This window comes from Peromyscus eremicus, chromosome 5 (assembly GCF_949786415.1).
Source record: "Peromyscus eremicus chromosome 5, PerEre_H2_v1, whole genome shotgun sequence".
Lineage (NCBI taxonomy): Eukaryota > Metazoa > Chordata > Mammalia > Rodentia > Cricetidae > Peromyscus > Peromyscus eremicus.
In genome coordinates this window covers 80,446,262-80,471,316 of record NC_081420.1, presented here as the reverse complement: position 1 = coordinate 80,471,316, position 25,055 = coordinate 80,446,262, and the positions used below count along the sequence as shown (strand labels likewise).

The 25,055-nt window shown below is 41.5% G+C and overlaps 1 protein-coding gene across 6 annotated transcripts in view; it reads left to right on the top strand.

The window, feature by feature from the left end:
• Pard3 (par-3 family cell polarity regulator) overlaps window positions 1–25,055 on the top strand; it is a 559,217-nt gene that overhangs the window by 315,903 nt on the left and 218,259 nt on the right. For 4 of the 6 annotated variants that reach the window (XM_059263788.1, XM_059263787.1, XM_059263785.1 and 1 more), the window contains exons 11-15: window positions 1,825–1,953; window positions 4,564–4,602; window positions 12,915–13,103; window positions 13,783–13,953; window positions 22,051–22,201. In XM_059263788.1, the coding sequence (XP_059119771.1) occupies window positions 1,825–1,953; window positions 4,564–4,602; window positions 12,915–13,103; window positions 13,783–13,953; window positions 22,051–22,201 (679 nt within the window). Of the gene's footprint in view, window positions 1–1,824; window positions 1,954–4,563; window positions 4,603–12,914; window positions 13,104–13,782; window positions 13,954–22,050; window positions 22,211–25,055 lie in introns of all 6 variants that reach the window. The other 2 variants (XM_059263786.1, XM_059263783.1) reach the window with 1 other exon arrangement.

The window sequence follows — 25,055 nt, the reverse complement described above, 5'->3', positions numbered from 1 at the left end:
AATATGGATAAAACGAGCTTTTATCACCACGCGCCTCTCCCATGCAGCTTTGACCCTCTGAGTTGAACTTCTTGAGAAGCAGCAGAACTAAGAAACCACTCCTTTCTCCCATGTCTTTAGGTTAGAATCTCTCCCTTAAGTCTTATGTCGTTCCCTTTTATCCTACTCGTAAGGTGACATGTTTCAGCTGACACTGAATTAGTCTGTTAACCAGAAAGATTCATCCCAAATTGTATAAAGGGGACTGTTTCTAGAAAGTTCTATTCTATCTCAGATATAAACTGAGCAGCTGTAGGCAAGTCGGTAGTTACGGCTTCTGTTATTTTAGAAGTCTCAGTTGGCATGTAAGTTCAAAAAGAGAAATATTTGTCCTTCCATTTCCTCTTTATTTGTCTTCTCCTTTCCTGGCTGTGTTTCTGTCTCTGCCTCACTCTTTCTGTCTGAACTTGGGATGAACCCAGGGCCTCGTGTGCAGGGCTCGTCTGCCTTTGCTCGTGTGCTGCCTCCTTGTTCCTCTTCATCACTTCCTGTTTCGCTGCCCTCCTTCCCTCCCTCCTCCCTGAGGATAGTCACTGTCTTTGCACCTCTTGAGTCAGATAATGGCTTCGCTTTCGGTGAATCAGGAGCACCTTCATTTTCTCTGAGAGGTGGGAGCGCTCTGGAGCCTGCCTTGCTTCTGAGTCGGGTGTAGTGCTTAGAGCTGCCTGCCAGCTGTGTCTCCGTTCTGGAACTCCTTTTGTGTGTTTCAAACCTAATGTTGCAGTGTCCATAGTGTTCTAGACTATGTACAAGTCACATTGCAGAGCCCTCCCCTTACTGTCTGCAAGCTTTTCATTGCTTTGCAGGAGCACGTGAAGCTCTGTGAGAGTATTTCCACCAAAAGGCCAGGTTCCAAAACACAACTTAATTCCAGGGAAATTCTAATATTAGAATTTAAGTCATGTACTTACTCGTCTTACAATGTTTGACTCAGAGAGAGAGAACAACATACACTTTTTAAAAAATGAAACTCGTTACTTTGGTGTGGTGATGCATACATGCAAACCTGACACTTGGGAGCCCCAGGCAGGAGGATGGTGAGTCAAGGCTTCCTCAGCTACGTAGTAACTTCAGCCTGTGTTATGTACATAGCCAAACCATCTCTTTAAAATAATAATAATACTAATGATAAAATCCTTCCTTAATACGAGCATTATAATTTCCATGGATGAAAAATGGTAAGATTCTTCAAAAATGTATTCTTCCAAAAGTCTGCCTGACTGAATCCTCTTATACATTGAGAAAAACTAAGATGAAGCATTCTTTCCCCTCCCAAACTGTTATTATTTTTTAGTGAATCCTTTTGATGTTTAGTGTTTCCCTTTTAAGGATAAAATATGTATTCTTCATTTTTACTGAAGCGTCAAGCGTTTATACTAATATATTGCTGCTGTATTCTTCTTCCGAGAACAGTGCCCCTTTGTGTGGCTGTTGGGAAACCTGTTATGCACAAAGCCGTGCAAGAGCTCAGTCCTCATAGTAGCTCCATGTTGACTCGACCTCATGGTTGCTGTCTCTTTATGGCATGCTGCCTGTTAAGGATGGCGGTTGTGGTTTCTGGTTTATGGGTGAACACTAAAGGATTCATTGCTTCCTCCCTGATTTCTGGCTATCTGGTGGACTTCTTTTATGAGCCACCAACGCTTCCTGGTTACTTGTTCACGACCAAACTTTGCATGGAAAGAGTTTCGTTTAGTAACAGATGGCCTCATTTCTGGATCTCTGGCTTTTCTTCTGCTACTTGTTTGGACAGGGTTGTAGCTAACTATCTTCTCTTTGTTTTAGGTCAATGGAGTAGATTTAGCAGGCAAGTCCCAGGAGGAAGTTGTTTCCCTGTTGAGAAGTACCAAGATGGAGGGGACCGTGAGCCTTCTAATCTTTCGCCAAGAAGATGCTTTCCACCCAAGGGAACTGGTGTGTAACCATAGGGCAGATGGAAGACTTCTGCACATGACCCCAGTGATCTACTCACTGGTGAATGCTTATGGAGACTTGTCTTAAGGAGTTTCTATAGTTTTTAATTTCTTCATGCATAGCTCAATGCAAACATTCCTAATCATGCCAGTCTTAGCAGTAGATGCCTCAGCTATGAATGGATGACTGTTTTTTTTTTTGTTTTTTTTTTTGTTTTGTTTTGTTTTTCGAGACAGGGTTTCTCTGTGTAGCTTTGCGCCTTTCCTGGGACTCACTTGGTAGCCCAGGCTGGCCTCGAACTCACAGAAATCCGCCTGGCTCTGCCTCCTGAGTGCTGGGATTAAAGGCGTGCGCCACCACCGCCCGGCATGGATGACTGTTTAATAAACAGCTTGTAAGGAGGGTTTCGAGGCAATCATGTTTATCCCTGTAACCTCCCAGCTAGACTGACTGAACCAAAAGATGTCAGTCATTTCATAACTGTCACCGCAAAGGCTGTAGTTGAAATACTGCCATCTCTTCTTCTCATGCGACAAATTCTCAGGTTTCAGATTTTTGTAGTAAATACAGCTAAGCACAGTTAATGGTGCTTCCCGTTTGGTTACTAAGGAAACTTACAGAATTGTTGTTATGAAAATAAAAAGATGTAAGAGGCAAGACGTCACAATCACAAGCATAAGTGACCTTATTTGGAAAAACCACAATGACATTGTTTATCACTCACCTTTGTCCTCTGTGCTGACATCCATTAGGCAGAGACTGTGAAATTGTATTGGTCAGAGTAACATGTCGAGAGTAAATGTAGTTCTGAATACTCTTTTGAAAAAAAAGTGTTATTTTTTATGACTTATATGTAAATTATATGTATTTCTATACAAAAGAGACTCTTTTAGAAGCCTCATCTTTATCTTTTGATGTGCTTAGAAGATTGCTTTGGCTCAAGGACAAGTGGCATCTTAAATCTTCCACAAAGCAGGTTTGCCCTGAGCCATCCCAGAGTGTTTGCTGTCTCCTTCAGCTAGCTGCTAGCGTGGTGTAGCCGAGACAAGTGACAAGGTTAGACTGTAGTTCCCCAATCTGTCATATAGATCTGATTTTCTGAAGTTACGCAAGTGTGATGCATCATGGGTGATACATTATCTATAGAAATTAGTTATTTATTTAAATGGCTATTAAAATAAAGCTAAATTTCAGTCATGGTTATCCAGTCTCTTGGTTACACACAGACCTGAGAGTCTTCCATGGTTTTGTGGGGGTTTAAGACTGTGATAGGGTGAGACATGAACACTTGTGTTTCAGATTGATTTTGAATAAATTATGAAAACTTCGTCATAGTTAACAAATGTTTAATGCATTATTTCTCAATTGAAATTCAGTTTTCCATTTTCTCCACTCTTATCCAATTTTGTGTTTAAGATGCCACCTGATCCTAAATCTGGGATGTCTCTATTCGATTGCAAATGAGCCCTCACCAAAGCACCAGCCTCCCCTGGGCAGGCAGGAAGCTCAGGCTCTGCCTGGCACTCTCAGGCTGCCTGTTGGCCTTACCAGGGTGCCAAGCTGCAGCACTGCTCTTCAGCAGTCTCACGGGGGAGCAAGTGCCAGCCTGGGGTTATGCAGGTTCTTCTGGGCCAATTCGGATCTTCCAGGCTTCTGTTTCTTCCGTCTGCTGCTCTTGTTCCCCCTCCCCCACGGTTATTTAATTTATTGCTTGTGAGCTTTTCATTAAGGACGGGGCCAGTAGGCTGTCAGTCTGTTACACGTGCTGCAGCTGCTTTTTGAGACTTAAAATAATAACATTCTGAAAAGTCAAAAGGAGTGTTTAAAAATAATTCTTAACTCCAATTAATGTAGCTCTCTCTGTTTGGGGCATCTCTGTTTCAGTTCTGTGGGTCTTAATCTAAATACTTTTAAATTAGTGTTTGTCTTTTGTGAAAAATTAAATAAACTAAATACCAACCTTTCATGTTCTATATTATGTGGGAGGAATTACATTTGTTCCCTGTGGAACACATTGAGATATCAAGTTGTGTTTCCCACTGTAGTACTGACTACTTTTCTTTGTGGAACTGTCAAATGGCCCTGTACTTTAAAACTGGGGTTGGGTTGTGGAGATTGCGAACACATTTAGAGACAGCAGTATATTTGGAAACAGTTTTTGTGGTTTCTTTCCCTGCATATAAGCTTGTGAGGTACTGTGAATGAGCTGGTAAAAACATATATCTAGAAGAACTGCTGAAATACGTGTCTAAGACCTGACACAGTCTGGAATATAGTCATATGTCAGCCATCTTACAATGAACCTTCATGTATAGTTATGGATTTATTGTTGATATTATTATTATTATTTTGTTTTGTTGTTTTTTGAGACAGGGTTTCTCTGTGTAGCACTGGTTGTCCTGGGACTCACTCTGTAGACCAGGCTTGTCTCGAACTCAGAGATCCGCCTGCCTCTGCCTCCTAAGTGCTGGCATTAAAGGTGTGTGCCACCACTGCCTAGCTTAGTTTATGGCTTTTAAAACAACCTAATCTTCTCTAATAAAATATTGTGTGCCTGGGCCTTGATGATGAAAATCAGTCTTTATTGATGTTTCTCTTCAATTCTTCTAGAATGCTGAACCAAGCCAGATGCAGATTCCAAAAGAAACGGTAAGAAATCTGCCCTTAGAGATGTTCCAAAGATAAAGGGCCCACTTGCTAATTCAGTATGATATTATTTGTCCCTCCTTTTTACCAAGGTGATATATTTTTAAAATAACTTTTATTTACTTCCATATTGTGGGAGGGGCCTGGAATGGGGCTTGTCAAACAAACTCCATAAAAAATGTAAATGTTAGAATTATTTCCTATTCCTTTGTAAAATATAGTGAGGTTAAGAGAGTATAATATAAAGTGTAATCAGGAAAGATATGATGATAGATCTGTAATTAGGGTAAGCATAGTTGTCATAATAAAGGGAGGGGGGATATGTCAGGTGTTCTGGGCTAAAGTTCAAATACAGATGCAGCTCAGTCATGTCTGTTTTAGAAGACTAACCCTAATTCACACTGGGAATTAAGGGTAGGCTGCATTCTGGCCTGCACTAAACCACACACTGTCTGAAGTATGAGATGTGTTGGTCTCTGTGATGATGTGCTGCATGGTGTAAGAGAGGAGATTTAATATGACAGTCAATAGTTAGCTTAAAGTTGGGATCTTGCATATCAAGTAATACAAAATAAAAATATTCCCAGGGTTGGGGATTTAGCTCAGTGGTAGAGCACTTGCCTAGCAAGTACAAGGCCCTGGTTTCGGTCCTCAGCTCTGGAAAAAAAAAAAAAAAAAAAAAAAGACAAAATAACAAAATAAAAATATTCCCAATCTCAGCTAATTCCAGGACTCAGAAGGTAGGGGTATGTGGAACTCTGTGAATTTGAGGCTAGCTTGATCAACGTAGTGAGATCCAGGATAGCTAGGGCTATATAGAGACCCTGTCTCAAACAAACAAACAAAAAAACCCACCAATATTCACAATGAGTACTGTTACTATTTGTTTCCAAAATTTATTACCAAGTAGGTAAACCAAAATCATCAGCATATAAAGGCTTTAAGTAACGTAATTAACTTCAATAAATAAAATGCTACTTTCAAATATTTCATCGTTTAAAAACTGCTTGGCAAATAAGACCTCAGAGCAGAATTCGGAAGCAGCGTGGAGAATGTGACACACCCATGAGTATAGGTTAGGAAGAGCCACAACCTTGAGTTCTTGATTGTAGAACGACTCAGCCATGAGAGCCAATGAAAACCACCATGGTATTACACATGGAGGATGTTAGTGAGAGAGGATAGACGAAGAGATCATTCTATTTGGCAAAGATAATGGAAAGCTGTGTAACGCGGACCAGCAGGGATTGCCAGAGTACAGGCAAGCAGGCCACCTAACACTGAGGAGCAATTCTGGAAACATAAAAGATTGTACACGTGTACGGATACGTGTATATATTTAGGCATATGTATGTTTGTGTCTGAAGATGACATTTCAAATTAGTAATGAACTATGGCTTACTCAGGATTTAGAACAACTGCATGTTCAGTTTTTAAAAAGTGGTTTATTTACTTAGTGCTGGGCTTGACCTCATGCAAATGCTGAACAACCTATCTCAAAGCTGAACCCACAGCCAACATTTAATGCTCTTTTACTACCTATCCCAGTAAGTCCTAGTTGGTCATGAATTTAAACCTCAAAAGTTCTAAAAAACCTTGAACAAAAGAAAGTGTGAAACATTTGGTTTACTTTGAATAAAACATGCCTATCACATAAAAGGCTGACTCACGGGCAGCACCCCCCCCCCCCCACAAAGGGTCAAAATACCAGTCTCCAACTTCACAAGGATATGAAGTATACGTATAAACTCCATCCTCTTGTCTCCGTTTCCATGAGAAGTCAATAAATGACTGGAGAACTTGAATGCCTTACTAGATAATAATCTTTGTAGTTGATAGTTTATCCAAATGTCAGCTAATAAAAGTGTTCTGAAGGGTTAGCTGTGATGTTGGGTACATTGAGTATGCTAAATGCATTTCAGGTTTGCAATATTTGAGCTTAGAATAGGTTTATCTAGGTATAATTCCACGGTGAGTCAAGGGACATTTATGTTCTCATACATCTTTATGTGTACATATTTATTTTTATCTTACTTAGTATTAGTATTAGCCATAGCTGTAGCCAGATCCTGAAGCCTTTGCAATATAAATCCTGAGGGGAGGATTTGCAGCATGGCTATGGGATGAATGACATTTCTCTGTGGCTTTGAATCTCACTGACTTCTGTGGGTTTTTTTTCAAAGCATAATGTGATTAAATTCCTTTGTCTGCCCGCACTGATTTTTACCCAGTCTTTGCAGAATGTAGAGGTGTTGGAAAGACAAACAGAGCTGACTCACTAAGGAATTGAGTTGAAATTCCTCTACTGTGAAAATGACTGCTTAATGTTTTTGACATATTTTCCTTGAAGTGTTTTCATCAGTTATCATCTGTGCAGTGTAGTGATAACCTTGGTACCTTTGTAACATGTACATTTTTTAACTTTAAAGTTTTTTTTCTCTTCAGCTCTGTAAGTTTTAATATAATCTTAGAATGTTGCAAGGCTATTCTGAATAGATCAGTCACTGTATTTAATTTTTTTTTTTTTTTTTTTTTTGTACTCTCAGAATCCCTGGAAGTTCTCTTCACGTACCTCCTCCATTGTTAACATTTTGCTGTATTCAACCTAGTTTTTACCCTCTTTTCCTCCACACAGTCTGTGCACCATTCTCTCTGTAGCCTTTTTCTGAACTGACAGTCAATTGTTTATGTGATTCTGCTTTAATCCTAAGTGCAAGGACATTTTCTTCTGCAGCCGTACTCTGGTTGTCAAAACCAATAAACTGGCGTTGGTTGCATAGTGCTGTAGGTACCAAGAGTTGTTTCTAAAACAAATGAGCAATAAGTAAGAATGCACCTCTAGGCTACAGTCTGAGTCAGGTCATGGTGTGGCATGGCATTGGTCATCATGCATCTGTAATCTTCTGTCTGGACTAGTTGTTTGTTCTATCTTCATTTTGCATGTTTGGAAAACTACTCTGAGAACAATTTTTTAAAGAGCACATCATTTTGAGAATATGTCTTAACTTGGGTTTTTCTGATTTTTCTCTGGATACTTTTCTGGGCAGATCCTGGAAGTTAATAACCATTATAATTATCAACTAAAAAAATTAAATTCCTTAACAATTATTTGCTATTCATTGAATAAGGAAAGAGCACAGTAAGTCCAGATACAAGATTGTGATTTAATATGCAGGCCTGGTGGTCCTAGCACTGGGGAAGCTGAGGTAGGAGGATCTTCATGCCAAATCCTACTACAAATCTTACTACAAAAATAAACAATAATAATAAATAAACGATCTAAATAATGAGTCTCAGAAAGATGGTTTCAAATAATATACACCATTGTTTATCTTTCCTCTGATAAATAAGAATATGAAGCTAGGTATGGTGACACATTCCTGTAACTTTATCATTGAGTAGGTGGAGATATGGGGACCAAGATCCCGAGGTCATTTTCATGTATATAGGGAGATCACAGCAAGTCTGGTCTATATGATCCTATCTCAAAGGAATTTTTTTAAATCAAAATACAGATTTTAAACTTGATTTGTGCTTAGTATATACAAATTTTTTTAAACTAAGATAAATTCTATTTTTAATAGTCTTCCTTTTAATTAAAATGACAAAATTCTGCTCATATTTGTCTACAGTCCTTGCATAGCGTGTTCTCTCTTTAGCTCTGTGAATATTTCTCTTGTGGATGTGCTGTTGACTGCTCTTCCTGATAGCTTCATGAGCTTCTCACCCCTTGCTCAGCCACATCCCGGCCGTGACCCCAGTCCCATCCCCTGCCCGCCAGCCTCCCTTGGTCTTCCCCATCCACCCTGTTTGTCTTTGTTTTGTGTGTATGTCTGCCACTCCATTATTGTGTCATTGAGGGAAGAAAATTAAATGACACCCTAGATTGCTTGATTACAAAAATAATAACATTGACTATGGAAAATTCAGCCAAGCAAAAGAAAACTATAATCACCTGCAGGTCTGTGACTTTATTGTCATGATATTGATGTATTTGCTCATAATTTCCATCTTATATGTAGCTAATCTGTGTCCTGTCCCATAGGCCCGTGCTAGAGCCAGTAAATGGCATGAACTTCGCACCACCTAAGACTGATATCAAACCCTCCCCTATGAAGCTTCTTGCTGATACAGAACAGAAATTAAGCAATCTACAAAAGACACTGTTAAGGCTTTGATGGGCAAAGTACTGGAAGTTAAGCAAACCCTTATTTTCTACAAACCCAAATTTCCCATCATAAAAACATTTTAGACACTATAAGTGATGGAATGATAGGTGCTCTTTAAGTACATGATAATTTACTTGTTCATTTCATGTCAGACATTTAGAGGCTCTGTTTGGGGCAGTTGTAATAAAGGCCATCAACATCCCTGCAGATCTCTGTGCATGGCCGCAGTCAATTTTTAATGCAATATGCAATGAATTTAGAGGCTCTTCAATTGCCTTCTGAATGCTCTGTCTGTTTATACATTCACCTGTCATTCCAGGACATAACCCTCCTTCCTCCCCTCCTTCCCTCCCTCCCTCCTTCCTCCCCTCCCTCTCTCCCTCCCTCTCCCTCTCTCCCTTCCCCTCCCTTCTTTCCTCCCTTCCTTTCTCTCCTCCCTTCATCTCTCATTTTGAAGACAGCCTCTCTAGTAGCTCATGTTGACCTTGACCTCAGGATCCTTCTGCCTCAGCCTCCTGAGTTCTAAGGTTATGTGTATGCACCACTATGCCCAGCCCAAACATATCCAGTTGAGCACATTGCCACATGTCATTGTTCTAAAGAAAGCCTTTGACACATGGGTAATTCCCATTCAGTTTACACTTTTTTGTTAAGTTTGGAGAACAGGGCCTCCCTGTTGTTCTGTTCTTTCTTAGTGAATGGCTTGCTCACCTCCCTTTTGGATATGATGTGGGCGTGTCTGTCCTTCATTAGTAATCTTCCAGGGATTTACAGACTGCAGACGTTAGTTAACTCAGTAGAGCAGGACTCCTGTGTGAGAACTTTGTGAATGTAGTGTCGTCATGAGCTGTCACTGAGTGCTTCACCCTTCTTATGGTGTGCTGTTTTTACAACTTTTCCCCTTTGTTTTCCTTTACAATATTTTATGCACATTTGTCCACTGAGGCCCAGAGATTTGTCCTTTCCCTTTCTTTAGGAAAGGAAGGTGTGTTTAGGGTGCACTGTAAATTCACAGTCCCTCATAGACAGCCAGGGTCTAAGAGCTACTGGGACCATTGTTGACAGAAGAAAAAAAACTAGGGCCTGAGGAAGGCTAGTGACTATTTTTCTTCCTCACTGGACATAAGGGAATACCCTTCTGCTTCTCTGAGGATAATGGGAAACTAGATGGCTTTCACAGGTCCTGTGAGGCAGGGCCCCTATTTCTAATATGCTTGGCAAAATGCTCTTTGTTTCTGGACATTAAAAGGCAGAATTGCCAATGGAGAAGTGGGCAGTGGGAGAATTGCAGTCAAGTTTGATGGGAAGTTTGTTCATGCTCTGCAGACACACACACACACACACACACACACCCCTCAGAGATACCTATTGTCAGTGTGCTTACGGAAGTGAGCAGCAAAAATGGCTCGACTGTGTTGGAGAACATGTTACCATTTGTTTGGAAGTGGGAACTAGAGTCCACTGCGTGAGAAGGCACAGCTTCAGTACATAACAAGAAGGTTGAAAGTAGTTTCTCCCCGGTCAGAACACAGAGATGCTGTACACAGCTCAGCATTGTGGAGATTTTTTATAATGTCGCATCCCAAATGGTCTTTGAAGAGCAAACTCGTAAAAGTTACTGCCAAAAAAACTAATTTCTAAAAGCTGGTGTTAATTTTAATCTTGTTCAGGAGCCAAGTGGATTAATAATGAAATGCTAATGGAGCTTACAGTGTCTCCCTTCAATGTTCTTAATGATAATAAAATCTCAAGGTTTGATAGGAGAACTGTAAGAGACAATCCCCCCACCCCCCCACCCCCCACCCCCGCCGTCCCTTGCAGTTTTCATAGTAAGTGAAACTGCCAAGCAAGGCAGTGGGGGAGCGCGCCCACCTTGATTAGCCTTTTTCTTCATGAATTCGCTCAGCTCCTTGTCTTGATTTTTCAAGTAGGAAAAAAAAAATGAGAAATTTTAAGCCTTTGTAAAAGCATTATGGAAATGTTGAAATCAGTCAACACGAAAACGCCAAACTGAAGATCTAAATCAGTCAATGACAATTACAGTCCTCTGGATTTGAGGGCAGGAATAGTAAGGGTGAGTCCTTGAGTTCACTAAATCCTGCTGAGATTCCTTTATCTTAGCAGAAGGCCGAGACGCTACAGTTTCCATGGCCGCTCAAATGCAGCATTCTCGGAATAGAAATATGAATCGACCATATCTATTTTATCTCTTAATTGTTTCTGAATTCCAGATACAAATGACAATGGTGTGGCTTAGAGTTATTGATGCTGTTTTTTTTTCTTTTAAATATTGAAATCTACCCATGTGGTATGTTCTTTTAAGTTTTATTGTTTTGGTTGTCTGTAGTGCTGGGGTGAACCTGGGTCCTTGCACATGCTTGCTAGGCCAATGCTCTTACATTGAGCTGCACCAGACCTCCAGATGGTATATATTTATACTTACATTAAGACTATAATAGTCATTCACAGAATAATTACTTAGTGTTTTAATTGTTTTGCTACAGATAAAGCAATGAAAAATGAAGTGAACATTTGTATTTATAGAACATCACATGAGTATAAAGATATTTCTGTCTAATAGATGTGTGAAATATCAATATTTTGATATGGTTATTTGACCTTGGTTTGTCTCTAATTCACTGGTTTTGTTGTATTGAATTGTAATTATTCTCTGGGAATATTATAAAGATTAGAAACTGTTTACAATGAGCTGAGAAGCTCAATTTGATGGTAAATATTTACTTTACATAGACCATGTCTTTTAAACATTTATTTTCATTTTTTAGTGCATACTTTTCATGTTCTAAAAAGGTTGTGATTCTGTGTCATCAAAAACCTCCTCCTACTTATTCACTGTTAGACTATTCTTTGAAATATTTTCAAGAATGTACTCCTGTGTGGCTAGGCGTATAGGTTAGCAGCAGACTGCTTCTGGACTGCCTTTCATGAGGCCCCTGCTTTATCATCGGTGACCCAGTGTCTCTGTCTCTGTCTCTGTCTCTGTCTCTCTGTCTCTCTCTCTCTCTCTCTCTCTCTCACACACACACACACACACACACACACACACACACACACAAGCAGATATATATGCTCACGTACATGTTAACCCTGAATGTCAGCAAGTTTGAAACATTACTATCCAGGTAACATTATTTTGGATTTTAAGGTTTTATTTATTTATTTATTTATTTATTTATTTATTTATTTATTTATTTATTTATTTATTTATGTTGTTTTTGTTTTTTTGTTTCGAGACAGGGTTTCTCTGTGTAGTTTTGCGCCTTCCCTGGAACTCACTCTGTAGTCCCGGCTGGCCTCGAACTCACAGAGATCCGCCTGGCTCTGCCTCCCAAGTGCTGGGATTAAAGGCGTGTGCCACCACCGCCCGGCTGGATTTTAAGGTTTTAAAATAGCACATTGTTTATATTATTCTTTTTAATCACAGGTTAGTTAAGAAATCAAGAGTATAAAATGAAAGCCTCAAATTCTCTTTTAATTATTTTTATCATTATTTGATTTGGGTTCTTAGAATATTACAAAAATTGGGTTCAGTGCAAAGGAAAGTAAAGAAATAATCCCTGTTCCCATGCTCTATAATAACCAAGTTTGATGAGTAATCAAGAATTGCTGTCCATTTAGGACAAGTGATAGTTCATCATGCTCTTGTTCACTGTAATTGATGGCTAAGTGGATGTAGAAGCAGTATTTCAAAGTTGGGAGAAGAGAAGGATCCAGGCTTCACTGGGGTCCACTCGAAAATGGATGTTTGAGGAGAATTCTGGTTTGTCTTGACTTTTTTTTCTTTTTAACTGTGTTTCTATCCTAGTTTATAATAGAACAGGACAGAGACTATATACTAGCCCCAGACTTTAGAAGTCTGCATATCCCTCTGTATTACCTCTGTGTTTCTTAGAATCAGTTGCAGCATTTGGTGCAACATTGATTGATGTAAGTATAGCCTGAAGCTACTCACAGCAAGGGTCAGCTGTAGTCTTGCAGGACAGCTATACTATCGTCATGGATTCTGTCCTGGGGTGGAAACACTCTGCCAGTGCTGATTAGAGAACTAACATTACAGGTCTTTGGTGCGATAGCTGAAAGAGGCATTCATATTTGAATACCCTGTCCAATTCTTTCCCCTTTTAGAAAGCTGAAGATGAGGACATTGTTCTCACCCCCGATGGGACCAGGGAGTTTCTGACTTTTGAAGTCCCACTTAATGACTCAGGATCTGCAGGGCTTGGTGTCAGTGTCAAAGGGAACCGTTCCAAAGAGAACCACGCAGATTTGGGAATCTTCGTGAAGTCCATTATTAATGGTGGTGCTGCATCCAAAGTAAGTGCCTGTCAGCCTGGTTCAGTAGGCACCTGCTGGCAAGGGTTTCTCCCCCTGCTCCTTTCTGATCTCCACACATGTTCTGCTAGTGACATTTTCTTTCTTTATAGAATCCCTGCCTGGACCAAACACTAAGGAAAAGATCATAGTGATGTATTATTTGGGTTATGAAGCTCATCACTCCAACTCTTCATTTTAATGTCACATGACCCACAGTCTATAGTCTTCTTAGTCCAGTGAAGATGTGTGTAGAGGCTAAGCACAGGTCCCGGGCTGGGGAGAAGGTTCTTTTTCTGTTGCCCCTGCTGGTAGGTCATTTGCTCCTTCAAAGCCTAGAGTAAGTTTCCTGGTTGTTTGTTGAGAACACTTTTCTACAGTTGTCTTGATCTTCATGGATCTTACTTGTAAATCAGCTTGATGGGTGTTTCTGAAAGCAAGCAAGTGATGGTCTCTTTGTGTTCTTTGAATTAGTATTCCATTTTAGTTAGCAGATTAAAATAATGACTCAGGGATGCCTAAAAGACTAAAGCAGACGAGCCCGCAACAGCTGCTTACAATGTGATTAAAGCCTCCAGATCCTTTTTTCTTTCCTTTTTTGTTTTAATTATTTAAACTTTGGGAAGAACAATCTCTTTTGCAAACTAGTCAGCAATACTGACTTTCCTTGCCTTCCTCACAGGATGGAAGGCTGAGAGTGAATGACCAGCTGATAGCTGTGAATGGAGAGTCTCTGCTGGGCAAAGCCAACCAGGAAGCCATGGAGACTCTGCGGAGGTCCATGTCCACTGAAGGAAACAAGCGTGGCATGATTCAGCTCATCGTGGCCAGGCGGATCAGCAAATGCAATGAGGTGAACACAGGGTGTCGCCTAGAAAAGCCGTCACTTATCTCTGTGGCTTGCTGACATTGTGTGGGCTTGTCTGTAGATGATTTTTTTTTTTCAAACATTGTTCTGATGTCACCCAGTATAGTCTGAACTTTCTGTGGAAGATGACTTTAAACTTCTGATCTTCCAGCTTCCCCTTTTCCTGTGCTGGAGTTACAAGTATGTACCACCATTTTTGGTTATGCAATACAGGGGACCAAACCCACAGCTTTCTGCATGCTTGGCAAGAGCTCTATGAGCTGAGCTCCAGCTCCAGACTCATTTGTTCTATTGATTATGTGGTGAAAGTTTTTCCAAACTTATATGAATATTCCTATTGCAGCTCACAAGATAATATCTCAGAGCTGCTTGTAGCTAGCTGAATGTCATCTGGAAAGCAGGACCCACAGTCTGTCTGGTAGCCAGGAGCTAACACCTTGCAGGAGGTGTTAACTCTCCTTGGAGTAAGAGACCCAGGAAGAAAGAGCTGCTTGCTTTGCTTATGTGAAGTGGCATGCCTCTGTCTAATCCTATAATAGAGATGATTTGCCTTTTATCAGTGTTCTTTTGTGGGGGGCTGGTGAAGAAACTTCTTTGTCGTCCAGAGATGAGTAGGAGATGCCTGCTCTCTCTTACATCTGTGGAGCTGATTCTTTTGAAAGTACTGTTTTCTCATAGATCTCAACTACAGAATGTGTGGCAGACATATAGAGCTGTTCATACCCATCACCCAGGGTTTGTTGCAAGCAGACAAAATCAAATGCTGGCAAATGGGATTAGCAGTTATTGTATCCAGGGCATCCTGTTCAGAAAGGTTTGATTCTTGACTTTCCTAAATGAAAGGAAAGAAATTTTCTCTCAGAGTAGATCATTGGAAAGTTAAAAAACAAATGATCCATACATCTGTTTGTAAATACTATCAAGCCATAGACTAGATGATATTCAGTGATGTAGCGTCCATAGATAATGGGCCAAATTCTACAAAAGAGTGTGTTGAAAATGTAAGGTTGGTTGTTTTTATTCTCACTGGTGCTCCAGTTCCCACATTTCAGAATAAAGTAAATTACAGTCGAGTCATAGAAACTGGAAGTTGGACAAAGAAGCATGCATCTAGAATCCCAGGGCTGAGATGTTGAGATGGGGGCAGAGACAGAAGGCTCTTTGGAAGCTTGCAGGCTAGGTAGCCTAGTATGTGCAGCAGCAAACAGTGAATGGTACCCTCTTTCAAGCAAGTTAGATGGCAAGAATCCACAGTCACTCAGAACCACAGCCATACGATGGCTCACTTGCACCCATACTCACACACAAATGCATGTACACCATACCCACAGAAACAATCAGAAAAATGCATTTAAAACAATGGCCCATGTTCCTCATTTTAAAGCAACATCATGATCACTTATTGGGTCCTGTGTTACACTCTTATTTTGCAAAGAGTATGTCTGTGGAGCACGGTACTATCAGGTAGAAGAAACTACCTCAATGGACCATTAGCTTATGCTTTGTTTTAGTTACTGTTCCATTGCAGTGAAGAGACCAAGGCAACTCTTCATAAGGGAAAGCATTTAATTAGGGGGTCCCTAACAGTTTCAGAGGCTTAGCCCATTATCATCATGGCAGGGAGCATGGTAGCAGGCATGGCAGGCATGGTGTTGGAGAAGTAGTTGAGTGCTACATCCCAATCCGCAGACAGAAAGAGCCTGGGCCTGGCATGGGCTTTTGAAATCTCAGAGCTCACCCCTACTGACATGCTTCTTCCAACAAGGCCACACCTCCTAATCCTTCTAATCCTTTCAAATAGTGCTACTTCCTGGTGACTAAACTTCAAATATATGAACCTATGGAGCCCATTCTTATTCAAACCAACACATGCTTGCATTGTTTTGATTTGCCAAATGTAGAATGAGCTAGCCGTAATTTTTAAGTTAACTTCTGCAACAAAATGTAACCTCAACTAAAAAGTTCAGAAAGGAAACACGTAGGACAGACATTTGTTTGTATGGGGAGAATACAAGTCGGACCCTGAGAGTCCTGTAGCCTTACAGAACTGCCCCTTATTATTCTATTAGTGGTGTTAGTGATGGATCCAGGATCTTACACTTACTGGGCATGTGCAGACTGACTTGATCTCAGCCTTCCAGTGATGCCTTGAATGGTGATTAGTTTTTTGTCAAAGCATTGTTTGCTATTTTTATTCTAAGTTGCTCAGGGTGCTTATAAACAGTTCTCAGGATGGTGTATGATGCATGTGTCTATATCAGATAGTTCCTTTAGAGAAATGAGTTGCTTTTGATTCACAAAGGCAATAGTCAGTTGACAGGTGTGTATTGAGCATCTACTGTATGTCGGAAAATGTGTTAGATGCTGGGTGCACAGCAGTGTCTGTTCACAAATGGATCATTGCCTTGATCTTCTTAAATCAAGATCTGGAGGCTAAGAAGACAGCATGATGGGAAGATGCTGCTCTACAAGCATGGGGGGGCATAGAGATAAAAGAGTCTGTGGGTTCTACAGGTCACTGGCCATCTGCCTAGATCTATGAGCTCCACGTTCAATAAGAGATTCTGATTCAAATAAATAAAGGAGAGAGCCATAGAGGACATCAACTGCACTCTCTCTCTCTCTCTCTCTCTCTCTCTCTCTCTCTCTCTCTCTCTCTGTCTCTCTCATACACACACACACACACACACACACACACACACTATGGAATGTTGTGGAAGATTTTTTGCAGTAAGGAATGAGAAAGAAGATCATTCTGTTTCTATAGGACTCTGATTCCCCAAGAGGGAGGCAAACCTGCACCAGCTTGAAAATGTTTTGATAAAAGCATTGATTTATTCCATTTTGCCCTTTGAAAGATGTGAGTCAAGAATCTCCACTGAAATAACTCTGTCACATTTACGTCTACATTTGAATTTATGTGAATGAAGAGGATTTAAGTGCAGGAGCAGCTGCAGTCGACATAGCTGACCCTAATATTCTGCCTTCCTCTGCTATACTTTCCTACATGCCTGGTTCCTACTGTTCCTTAGGACACAGTAAGCTTATAACACGATGATATATATGTTCTTATTGTAAGTGCCGAGCTTTCTGTGTAAGGCAATGGAGAAGCTATTTGTACTGACAGGTTTTAACTAGAGTTACACAGCTAAAGGAGCTCAGATTGGGTTCCCAGTGGGCCTCACATGTGCTTGTGCTGGTGTGGGATTTATATCACTTCAGAAAAACTTCCTGAATCCCGGGGAGGGATTGTGTAAATTATGCTACAGTAAGTATGAATGTCCTCATAGGCCATCTTGCTGACATGCATGAGCCTCAGTCCACAGTGATGTGCTTGAGCTCTCCCCTTGTAGGTATGAGACTCCAGTCTGGGACCATAGCATGGTGTCACTCACTCCTCTTGAAGCTCAAGGCTTGTGTCCTTAATGTCTTCCTTTTTTAGAATAAGCTTCTGTATTTGGCCACATAGTTCCTTTCCTCATATATGGAGGTGCTATGTGATGTGATGTGTGTGTGTGTGTGTGTGTGTGTGTGTGTGTGTGTGTGTGTATCGTGCATATAGTATACTCACCTCTTTTGCTTATCTGCTAATTTTTTGGGGTAGAGTCTCTCAACCGAAACCAGAGTTCACCGATTCAGCTAGCCTGGCTGGCCTGCAAGTCTCGGGGATCTGCCTGGGAGCTATCTCTACCTGGCCCCACTCCCCAGCACTAGGGTTTACAAACAAGTACTGCTGTGACTTGGTTTTACACAAGTGTGGAGGCTCTGAACTTAGGTCTTCAGTTTGTGCAGCAACTACTTTATCCACTGAGCTCTTTCCTTAGCACCCCTACCTAAAGCGCTTCCCTAGCACCCACAAGACCCTGGGAAACATTTGCCTATCTTTATATCCTCTCTATATAGACTACCTGCCTAAAATTGGCGGGTCCTTATGTGGGATCCCCTCACTAGTTGCCATTTCAAACCTATCTTGCACTAACTCTGGTCCTCTGGCATCATGCAAAGCCCTCCTGAGGAATGCCTCTGGGCTCTGTTCTGCTTGACCTTGGAGACCTCCGAGCATGTGGTCTTCCTACTCACTTATCCTCTGCTGCTGCTCTGCGGCTCTGGTCCCTGGCCTGCCTGTTACCGTGTATCTGTGAACCTCAGGCTCTTCCAGGTTCATCCTCTCTTTACATGTTCCCTAGCTGATGCTTACTTCCAAGCTTGTCTCTCACCTGCAGAGTCTATTCTGGTTCCATAAAAAACCAACATTCTCCATGAGGAAAATATTAGGGAAATTGTCCCCTTGTGCTAGCATACATAGATGTGTGGTATCATCTACTCTAAATAGCATAGTCTAACAGCCCTTTATCACCATTTACATTTCTTTGTTGTCATAGATCAGAGAAGACTGTGTAGGGGGACCTGTGTAGGTTCTGTGTAAACATGGTGCTCTTCCAGATAAGGGCTTGAACATCCCTGGATTTGGAGGTCTGCAGGTGTCCCTGGCACAGAACTCCCAAGGATACTGAGGGATAACTATGTAATACTGAATCTCATACGTGCCTATGCTGCTAATAACTTCCTCCTATGACAGAGTTTATACTTGCAAATAAAATTATAATAATGATTCATGAGGGCCTTTATTATTGACCTTGCTTGTTAGTTCCTTTGCATAGTGACCACAAAGGGAAATAAATTCCTGGTCAATGAGTCAAGAAATGGGCTATTTTCCATCCTACGGAATGGGTCCTGTGCTGGAAACAGCTGCTGTTCTTTTCTCAGTAGACCAAAAGTCTGTTCTAGAGACGAGTGGAAGGGTCGTCCCAGTTCTGCCCTTGGCCCAGGTGGGTGGGAATGTAGATTTCTGCCTTTCGAACAGATGGAATAGCCTGAGAAGTACAGCTATGCTCACACACGTTTTTCTACTTTTATTCATTTTTAAAAGTATACCTGATTTTTATTTAATTTTTATTAATTTTAGTAAGGTACTAATGTGGAGACTGGCGAGGCATGGATGAGTGGGGGATGTTCTTCACTGGTGCGTGCATCTCCTCCGCATGGCCAGTGGGCCAGCTGACACCCTCTGCTATTGGTTTTCTTGAAGAAAAAGGGGAAAAAAATCAAAAAACTTTAAACCAAACTGTTTTTCAGTCCCTTCTCTTAAAACTGGAGAAATTAGCTGGATGTGATGGTGCATGCCTTTGGTCCCAGCTCTCAGGCGGCAGAGGCAGGCAGATCTCTTGAATTTAAGGCCAGCCTGGTCTTCAGAGGGTGTAATAGGGCAGCCAGGTCTACACAAAGAAACCCTGTCTTGAAAATACAAACAACCTCCCCTTAAAACAAAGCAAAGAAACAAACATGGAGAAATTGCCAGTGTGACCCCAGCTCTCAGGGGGTGTAGAGAGAGGCAGATGTGGGTGAGTTTGAGGCCAGCTTGATCTCTACATAGTGAGTTCCCGACATGGTAGGACTGGGTAGTGAAGCCCTGTCTCAAAAACAAAGCAAAGAAGTGAAACCACAATGAAGATGGAGAAATTAAAAGGCATTCTAAGTTCTGTTAAATATTTATATAGTAGATTATTGATGGCATCATTTAAGTCTGTCTTTTCATATGTAAATTAGACGTGGTTGAGGTGGAGGATGTTTACATGTGTACTTTTTAGGGACAGGCACATTAAGTGATTTTCTCTACAAAACCCGCCCATTCTTTTTTAATGGAATTTTATTTCACTTAATATAATCTTAAAATATTCCATTGGTATACTTAATTTTTTTTTTAAAATAAGAATGTTTATAAAGGTTTTTTAAAACAGAAAATTACAGAATTGTATAGTGGTATAGTTGCGCTAAATTTATTTTTGAAAGCAAATGCAAAGATTTTTTTTTTCTCCTGATAAAATATCCTATAGCAAGCAGAACTTGTTTCTAGAGACTTACATGGCAAATATCTTTAATGTATATTATCATTTAAAATTAACAGTTTTTTTTTTTTTTTTTTTTTTTTTTTTTTTTTTTTTTTTTTTTTAACTTGTGCTGCTTATGGACTCCAGGGCCAGGCAGGGCATGCTAGGCGAGCACTCTGCTACAGAGTGACCCAGCGGTTCTAAAACTTCAGTTTTCAAAAAGCTCCTTGACCCTCAAGGTACAGGGAATGAGTTTTGTCTTTGTTTTTGCTTCCCCAAGGTATCTTAGAATTGAGGTATCATGGTCCTTTAGACATTATTCTTTTATATCTTTATATCAGAGACCTTGAATGCTTTACTTGTCAGTAAAGCTGTCCGGTGTAATCTGTAGTTTCAAGAGAAAACTAATAAACCCTGATTTAACAGTTTCAACCTTATTAGTCTAATTTGCCACACTGCAAGCTTGGTGTTCTCCTGCCGCTTGACAGTCCCCAGTTGTTATTCTCCTGACCCTTCAGTCGGTTCCGCCTCTCCAGTGCTTCTCAACCTGGGAGCGGTAAGCCTACAGCTTGGACTTCGTGAGCTGTCTCGTTATATAAGGAGGATAGTTTCTAGAAAGAAGCAATAATCTTTCCTGTGGAAGGCAGCACACCAGGACCGCTTCCTGGTTGAATGGTATAGGTTCTCTGGGTGTCTGAAATTCCTGCTCATCTCAGGCCCTCCCTGCTGGGCTTGGTGCCCTTAGGACCATCCCAAGGAGCTAGTCACCTGGGTTCTTATGGTTCCTGTGGTGCCAGACCCTTCACCAAGTAAAGGGTTTCAGTCCTTCCTGACATGGACATCTTCTTCTAGCTATTTCTATGGAGAGGATGACTTGTAGGACACAGTTGTAATAAGGATGACTACATACTATTTTACTCTATCACCATAGAGATTGACCTTTTAAAAACAGCACAAACTTTTTTTTTTTTTTTTAATCTTTTAAAACTTAATCTCTTGTATACTAGACTGGCCTCAAATTCATTCTGTAACAGATGATGACCTTGAACTTCTGAACAGCCTGCCTCCAGTGCTGGGATTGCAGGTGTGAACCACTGTCCTCAGTTTATTCAGTACTGGAGACAGAGCCCAGGGTCTCATCAGGCTCAACAAGCACTGTGGGAACTGAGCCACACTCCCAGCTCTTGCCTTCCTTCTTTTTACTCATGTAGTATTAGATTGCGTGAACCTGCTTAATGCTCATGTTATTGTGTGTTTCATGAAGATACTCGGTCCTAAGCTGGGGAGATGATTCAGTGGATAATGTACTTGTGTTAATACTGTAATTTGAACCCCTAGAACCTACCTAAAGGCCAGGCAGACATAGTAGCTGCCCATGACATTAGAACTCTTTAGGTAGAGGTATGGAGTTCCCCTGAGCAAGATAGCTAGGTAGACTAATGGCAATGAACAAGGCCCTGCCTCAGTAACGTGGAGAGTGATCAAGGAAGATGCCTAAGGTCAACGTCCAGCCTCCACATGCATGAGCACTAGAACACATGAACCCACACACATTCAAAACCCATACATATAATGCACACACTATACATATACATGCAAAAAAAGTTTGAGTCTCACTTTCATACTTTTCTGTGCATGCTTAAAGTGTTCCTCAGTTATTGCCTCAAACTTAGAGATTGCCTTACAGTTATACAACGAGTCTTGATTTCTACAGAGTTTACATTGCATGTGTTGCTAAAGATGCCTAAACTTATACATGGAGGTGGTAAACATGTTTCTGTCCCATAGGTACAAAACTAAGCAAGCCTAGCATCTCTTTGGACAAGGCCTGTCTTCCACAGAGCAACAGGTTGCAGGAGTTTTAAATTAAACAATAGCTTGTCTTGACCTCAGTACATGCTTACAAACAAATTGAAAAAATAAGCAATAAGGTGCAGCTTAAAAAAATCTTTTAATATATATATTTTTCCTTCGGTGGTTGAAATGTAACAGGGCTTCATAGGAGGTATCGGATAAAGTGCTCCTGAAAGTCGGTCATTAGGCCAGGCTGACAGAACAAATGATTCTGGTGTAGGCTGGACAGTTCTAGTTCATTTGAGGCCTGGTTGGATGCAAGCCTTAGAAAGTTGTTATAACGGCCCCATGCTGCTAACCAGCCTCCAAGATTCACGTCCCCCTGTCCCTTTCTCTGTAGCTTCGGTCTCCTGGGAGCCCTGCTGCACCTGAGCTGCCCATCGAAACAGAGGTGGATGACCGAGAGCGCAGGATCTCACATTCCCTCTACAGTGGGATTGAGGGGCTGGAAGAGTCGCCCACCAGGAATGCCGCACTCAGCAGGATAATGGGTGAGTCAGGTAAAGCTTGCCTCATCTTTCATCTCATCTCATGTTTATGCTTATCCTGGTTCATGGGGAGGGGATTGATGCAACATGAATGTAAAGGAGGCCTGTATTTCCTGGAGAAAAGAGAACAGGTTCATTATGGTCATGCAGGAAACTTGAATGTGAGAAAAGTATCTCTATGCACCAGGTGGTTAAATGAGCTTCAGTTCCCAGCTATATGATGAGGACAGAAAGGAAAAGGATATGAAAGACATGTTTTCAATAACCAAAATATGCTTGGCTTGTTGAGAACAGTAGGGGAAGCTATGTTTTAACAAATGGCATTGGCCAGGGAGGCAGCTCAGATGGTAAAATCCTTGCTGTGTGACCATAAGAATCTGTTTTCCATCCCCAGAACCCAAATGAAGAAGCCAGATATGGTGGTGGTCCATGTTTGTAGTCCCAGTGCTGAGACATAGAGACAGGAGAGGCTCTGGGTCTCATTGGTCAGCCAGGCAGCTTAGCCTAGTGAGCAGTCTCCCAGTCCCCACAACAGTGGACACAGCTCCTGAGAAGCAGTGCCTAAGGCTGGCACACATAGGTACCTATACACACACACACACACACACACACACACATGCACGCACGCACGCACGCACGCACACACGCACACACGCACGCACATGCGCACATGCACCAACTTTAGAAAAGGAATCTAAAAGTTGTCACGCAGTAGCACTGCTGAGACACATGAAAAATACATGTTTACATGAAGTATTCATTATTTAGTGGCATTCCGTAAAATCTTTGTCACAGTTCTGCTTTATCAAAGCTTTAGTCTTGCCAGATATTCTAGCTCAGACCTTTAATCTCAGTGGGTGAGTGCCTGGGGTGGAAGGCAGAGGTGGATCTCCAAATTTGAGGTCACTTTGTTCCAGATGGATGGTTCTCACCAGCCAGAGCTACATAGTGAGACATGTCCTTATAAACAACAGCCAGGAGAAGAACCCAGCTTCCTTCTTTACCTCCTGAGCTCCTCTTCTGTGCCTTTGTTTGATCCACCCCATGCTGCCTTCTGGGCCCCACCCAGTGGGTGGAGCCATTGTAAGTGCCCTTCTTGTTGATGCTCAGCCTTGTCCTAACAGACCCTGGAGGGGCTGGGTTTACAGAACTGCTCATCTGGGGGTTAACTCGAGAGAGTTTTCAGATTTCAAGTCTAAAAAGTAGTTTTGATGTAAAGCAACTCAGATTATGATCTATGTTGCAACTCTCTAAAGTAAAACCCTCAGTATAGTTGCGTTTTGAATGTGTTCAAACAGATCTATTATGAAGACGTGTTTCCATTGTGAGGCATCATTGACAGAGACTTGGTTAGTTTGTTGGGGTGTTTAATGAAAGCTTGTGTTGGCAGGTCTGGTGGTGCAGTAGACGTGGTTGAGTAAAGGAACGGTCGCTCTCATAAAAGAGCTTTCCACTGAGCACTGTAGAAAAAACGGAAGATATGTAGATCAGCATGACCAGTGCAGCTTCATGTCAGTTTTCTTCCTCCTCCTCTAGCTCTGGAGAAATTGCTAAATTCTCAGTTTCTTACCGTGGTCAAAGAGATCTTGGCTGTGCTCTCCCAGTAGTTTTCTAATTTCACATGCCTGGCAGGAGAGAACCAGGGAGGCAGCCCTCGCTCTTGGCTTGAGCCCCGTTTAGGTGTAAGAGGCACCATTTCCAGCTTCTAGTTTGCTGTTTGCCTGTTTGTTAGCACTCGTCACTGCTGCTGGGTTATCTCCACTTTCTTGGCTTTGCTGTATAGCATCTTTGTTGAATTCATACCTGTTGACAAAATTTCACAGCCCCTGAGAAAGAATGTGTGCATGTGTCCCTGGATCTGTGTGCATACAAAGTGATACGCTGTAATTTCCCCTTTATTATAGGAACATAGGATTTGCCATACTGATCAGCCCATTGGTACAGCAGCTCCTGTAACCTGCATCCTGCCTCCAATCCCTGGTTCTTCAGAGGAAGGCGAAAACCTAACACTCAAACACATACCAACTCCCACCCCGATTTTTCACCTAGTGACTTATTGAAATGTGTAACACGGGTTGAGGAGTACGTCATTGTCTCCATATTCTGTCACCCAGTTTTGTAGTTTTGACTTGTTAGTCCTTTTCAGCGGGTAACCCGGTCGGCAGTGTTTCCCCTCCCTGTGCTAGGTATGTAATGAACCCTCACACTTATGATGATGCCCCTTGCAGGCTGGTCCCTCCCGCTGTGCTTGGTGTCGCTCTGCACATGTCCTGGGACATACGGGCTGGGGGATGATAGCAGTTTCAGGAGGCCAAGTTTTTCCAGTAGAATACCTTTGGGGGAAGGGACACTGGGGATTGAACCCGGAGCTTCTCAATGACTTCACTTGTCCATGTTCTGAAGACATGTTTTAGATGCTGTACTGGAAACTAGGAGCCCCATGCGGCTTTACCTAGAGAAATATATAAGCTTAATTCAATTTATCTTACTGTTTACAAACTTCAGAGTTATGCTTTTTTTCCCCCCGTCCTTATTCCAGTATTATTGGCCTTAAGGATTGCATGCTACTGGTGAAGTTAGGTAACACTGAGATTAGAGATCTTGCAAAAGATGTTACTTTGCCATTAGTAGTGAAACAATACCCAGTATCAGCGTGCCATGCATCTATCAGCCTGTTGATTTGTACTGGCAGGTGCTACCTAACTAGTTCATGACTATCTGCTGGGTCTTTCACCTCACTCCTGTGTGACCATGGTTTCATATGATGGAAAGAAAGGTATTGGAATTCCTGTTGATAACACAAAGAAGTGGTTAGTTTTATGTGAGCAGAGCAATTCTTCACAAAGGATACTTTGTA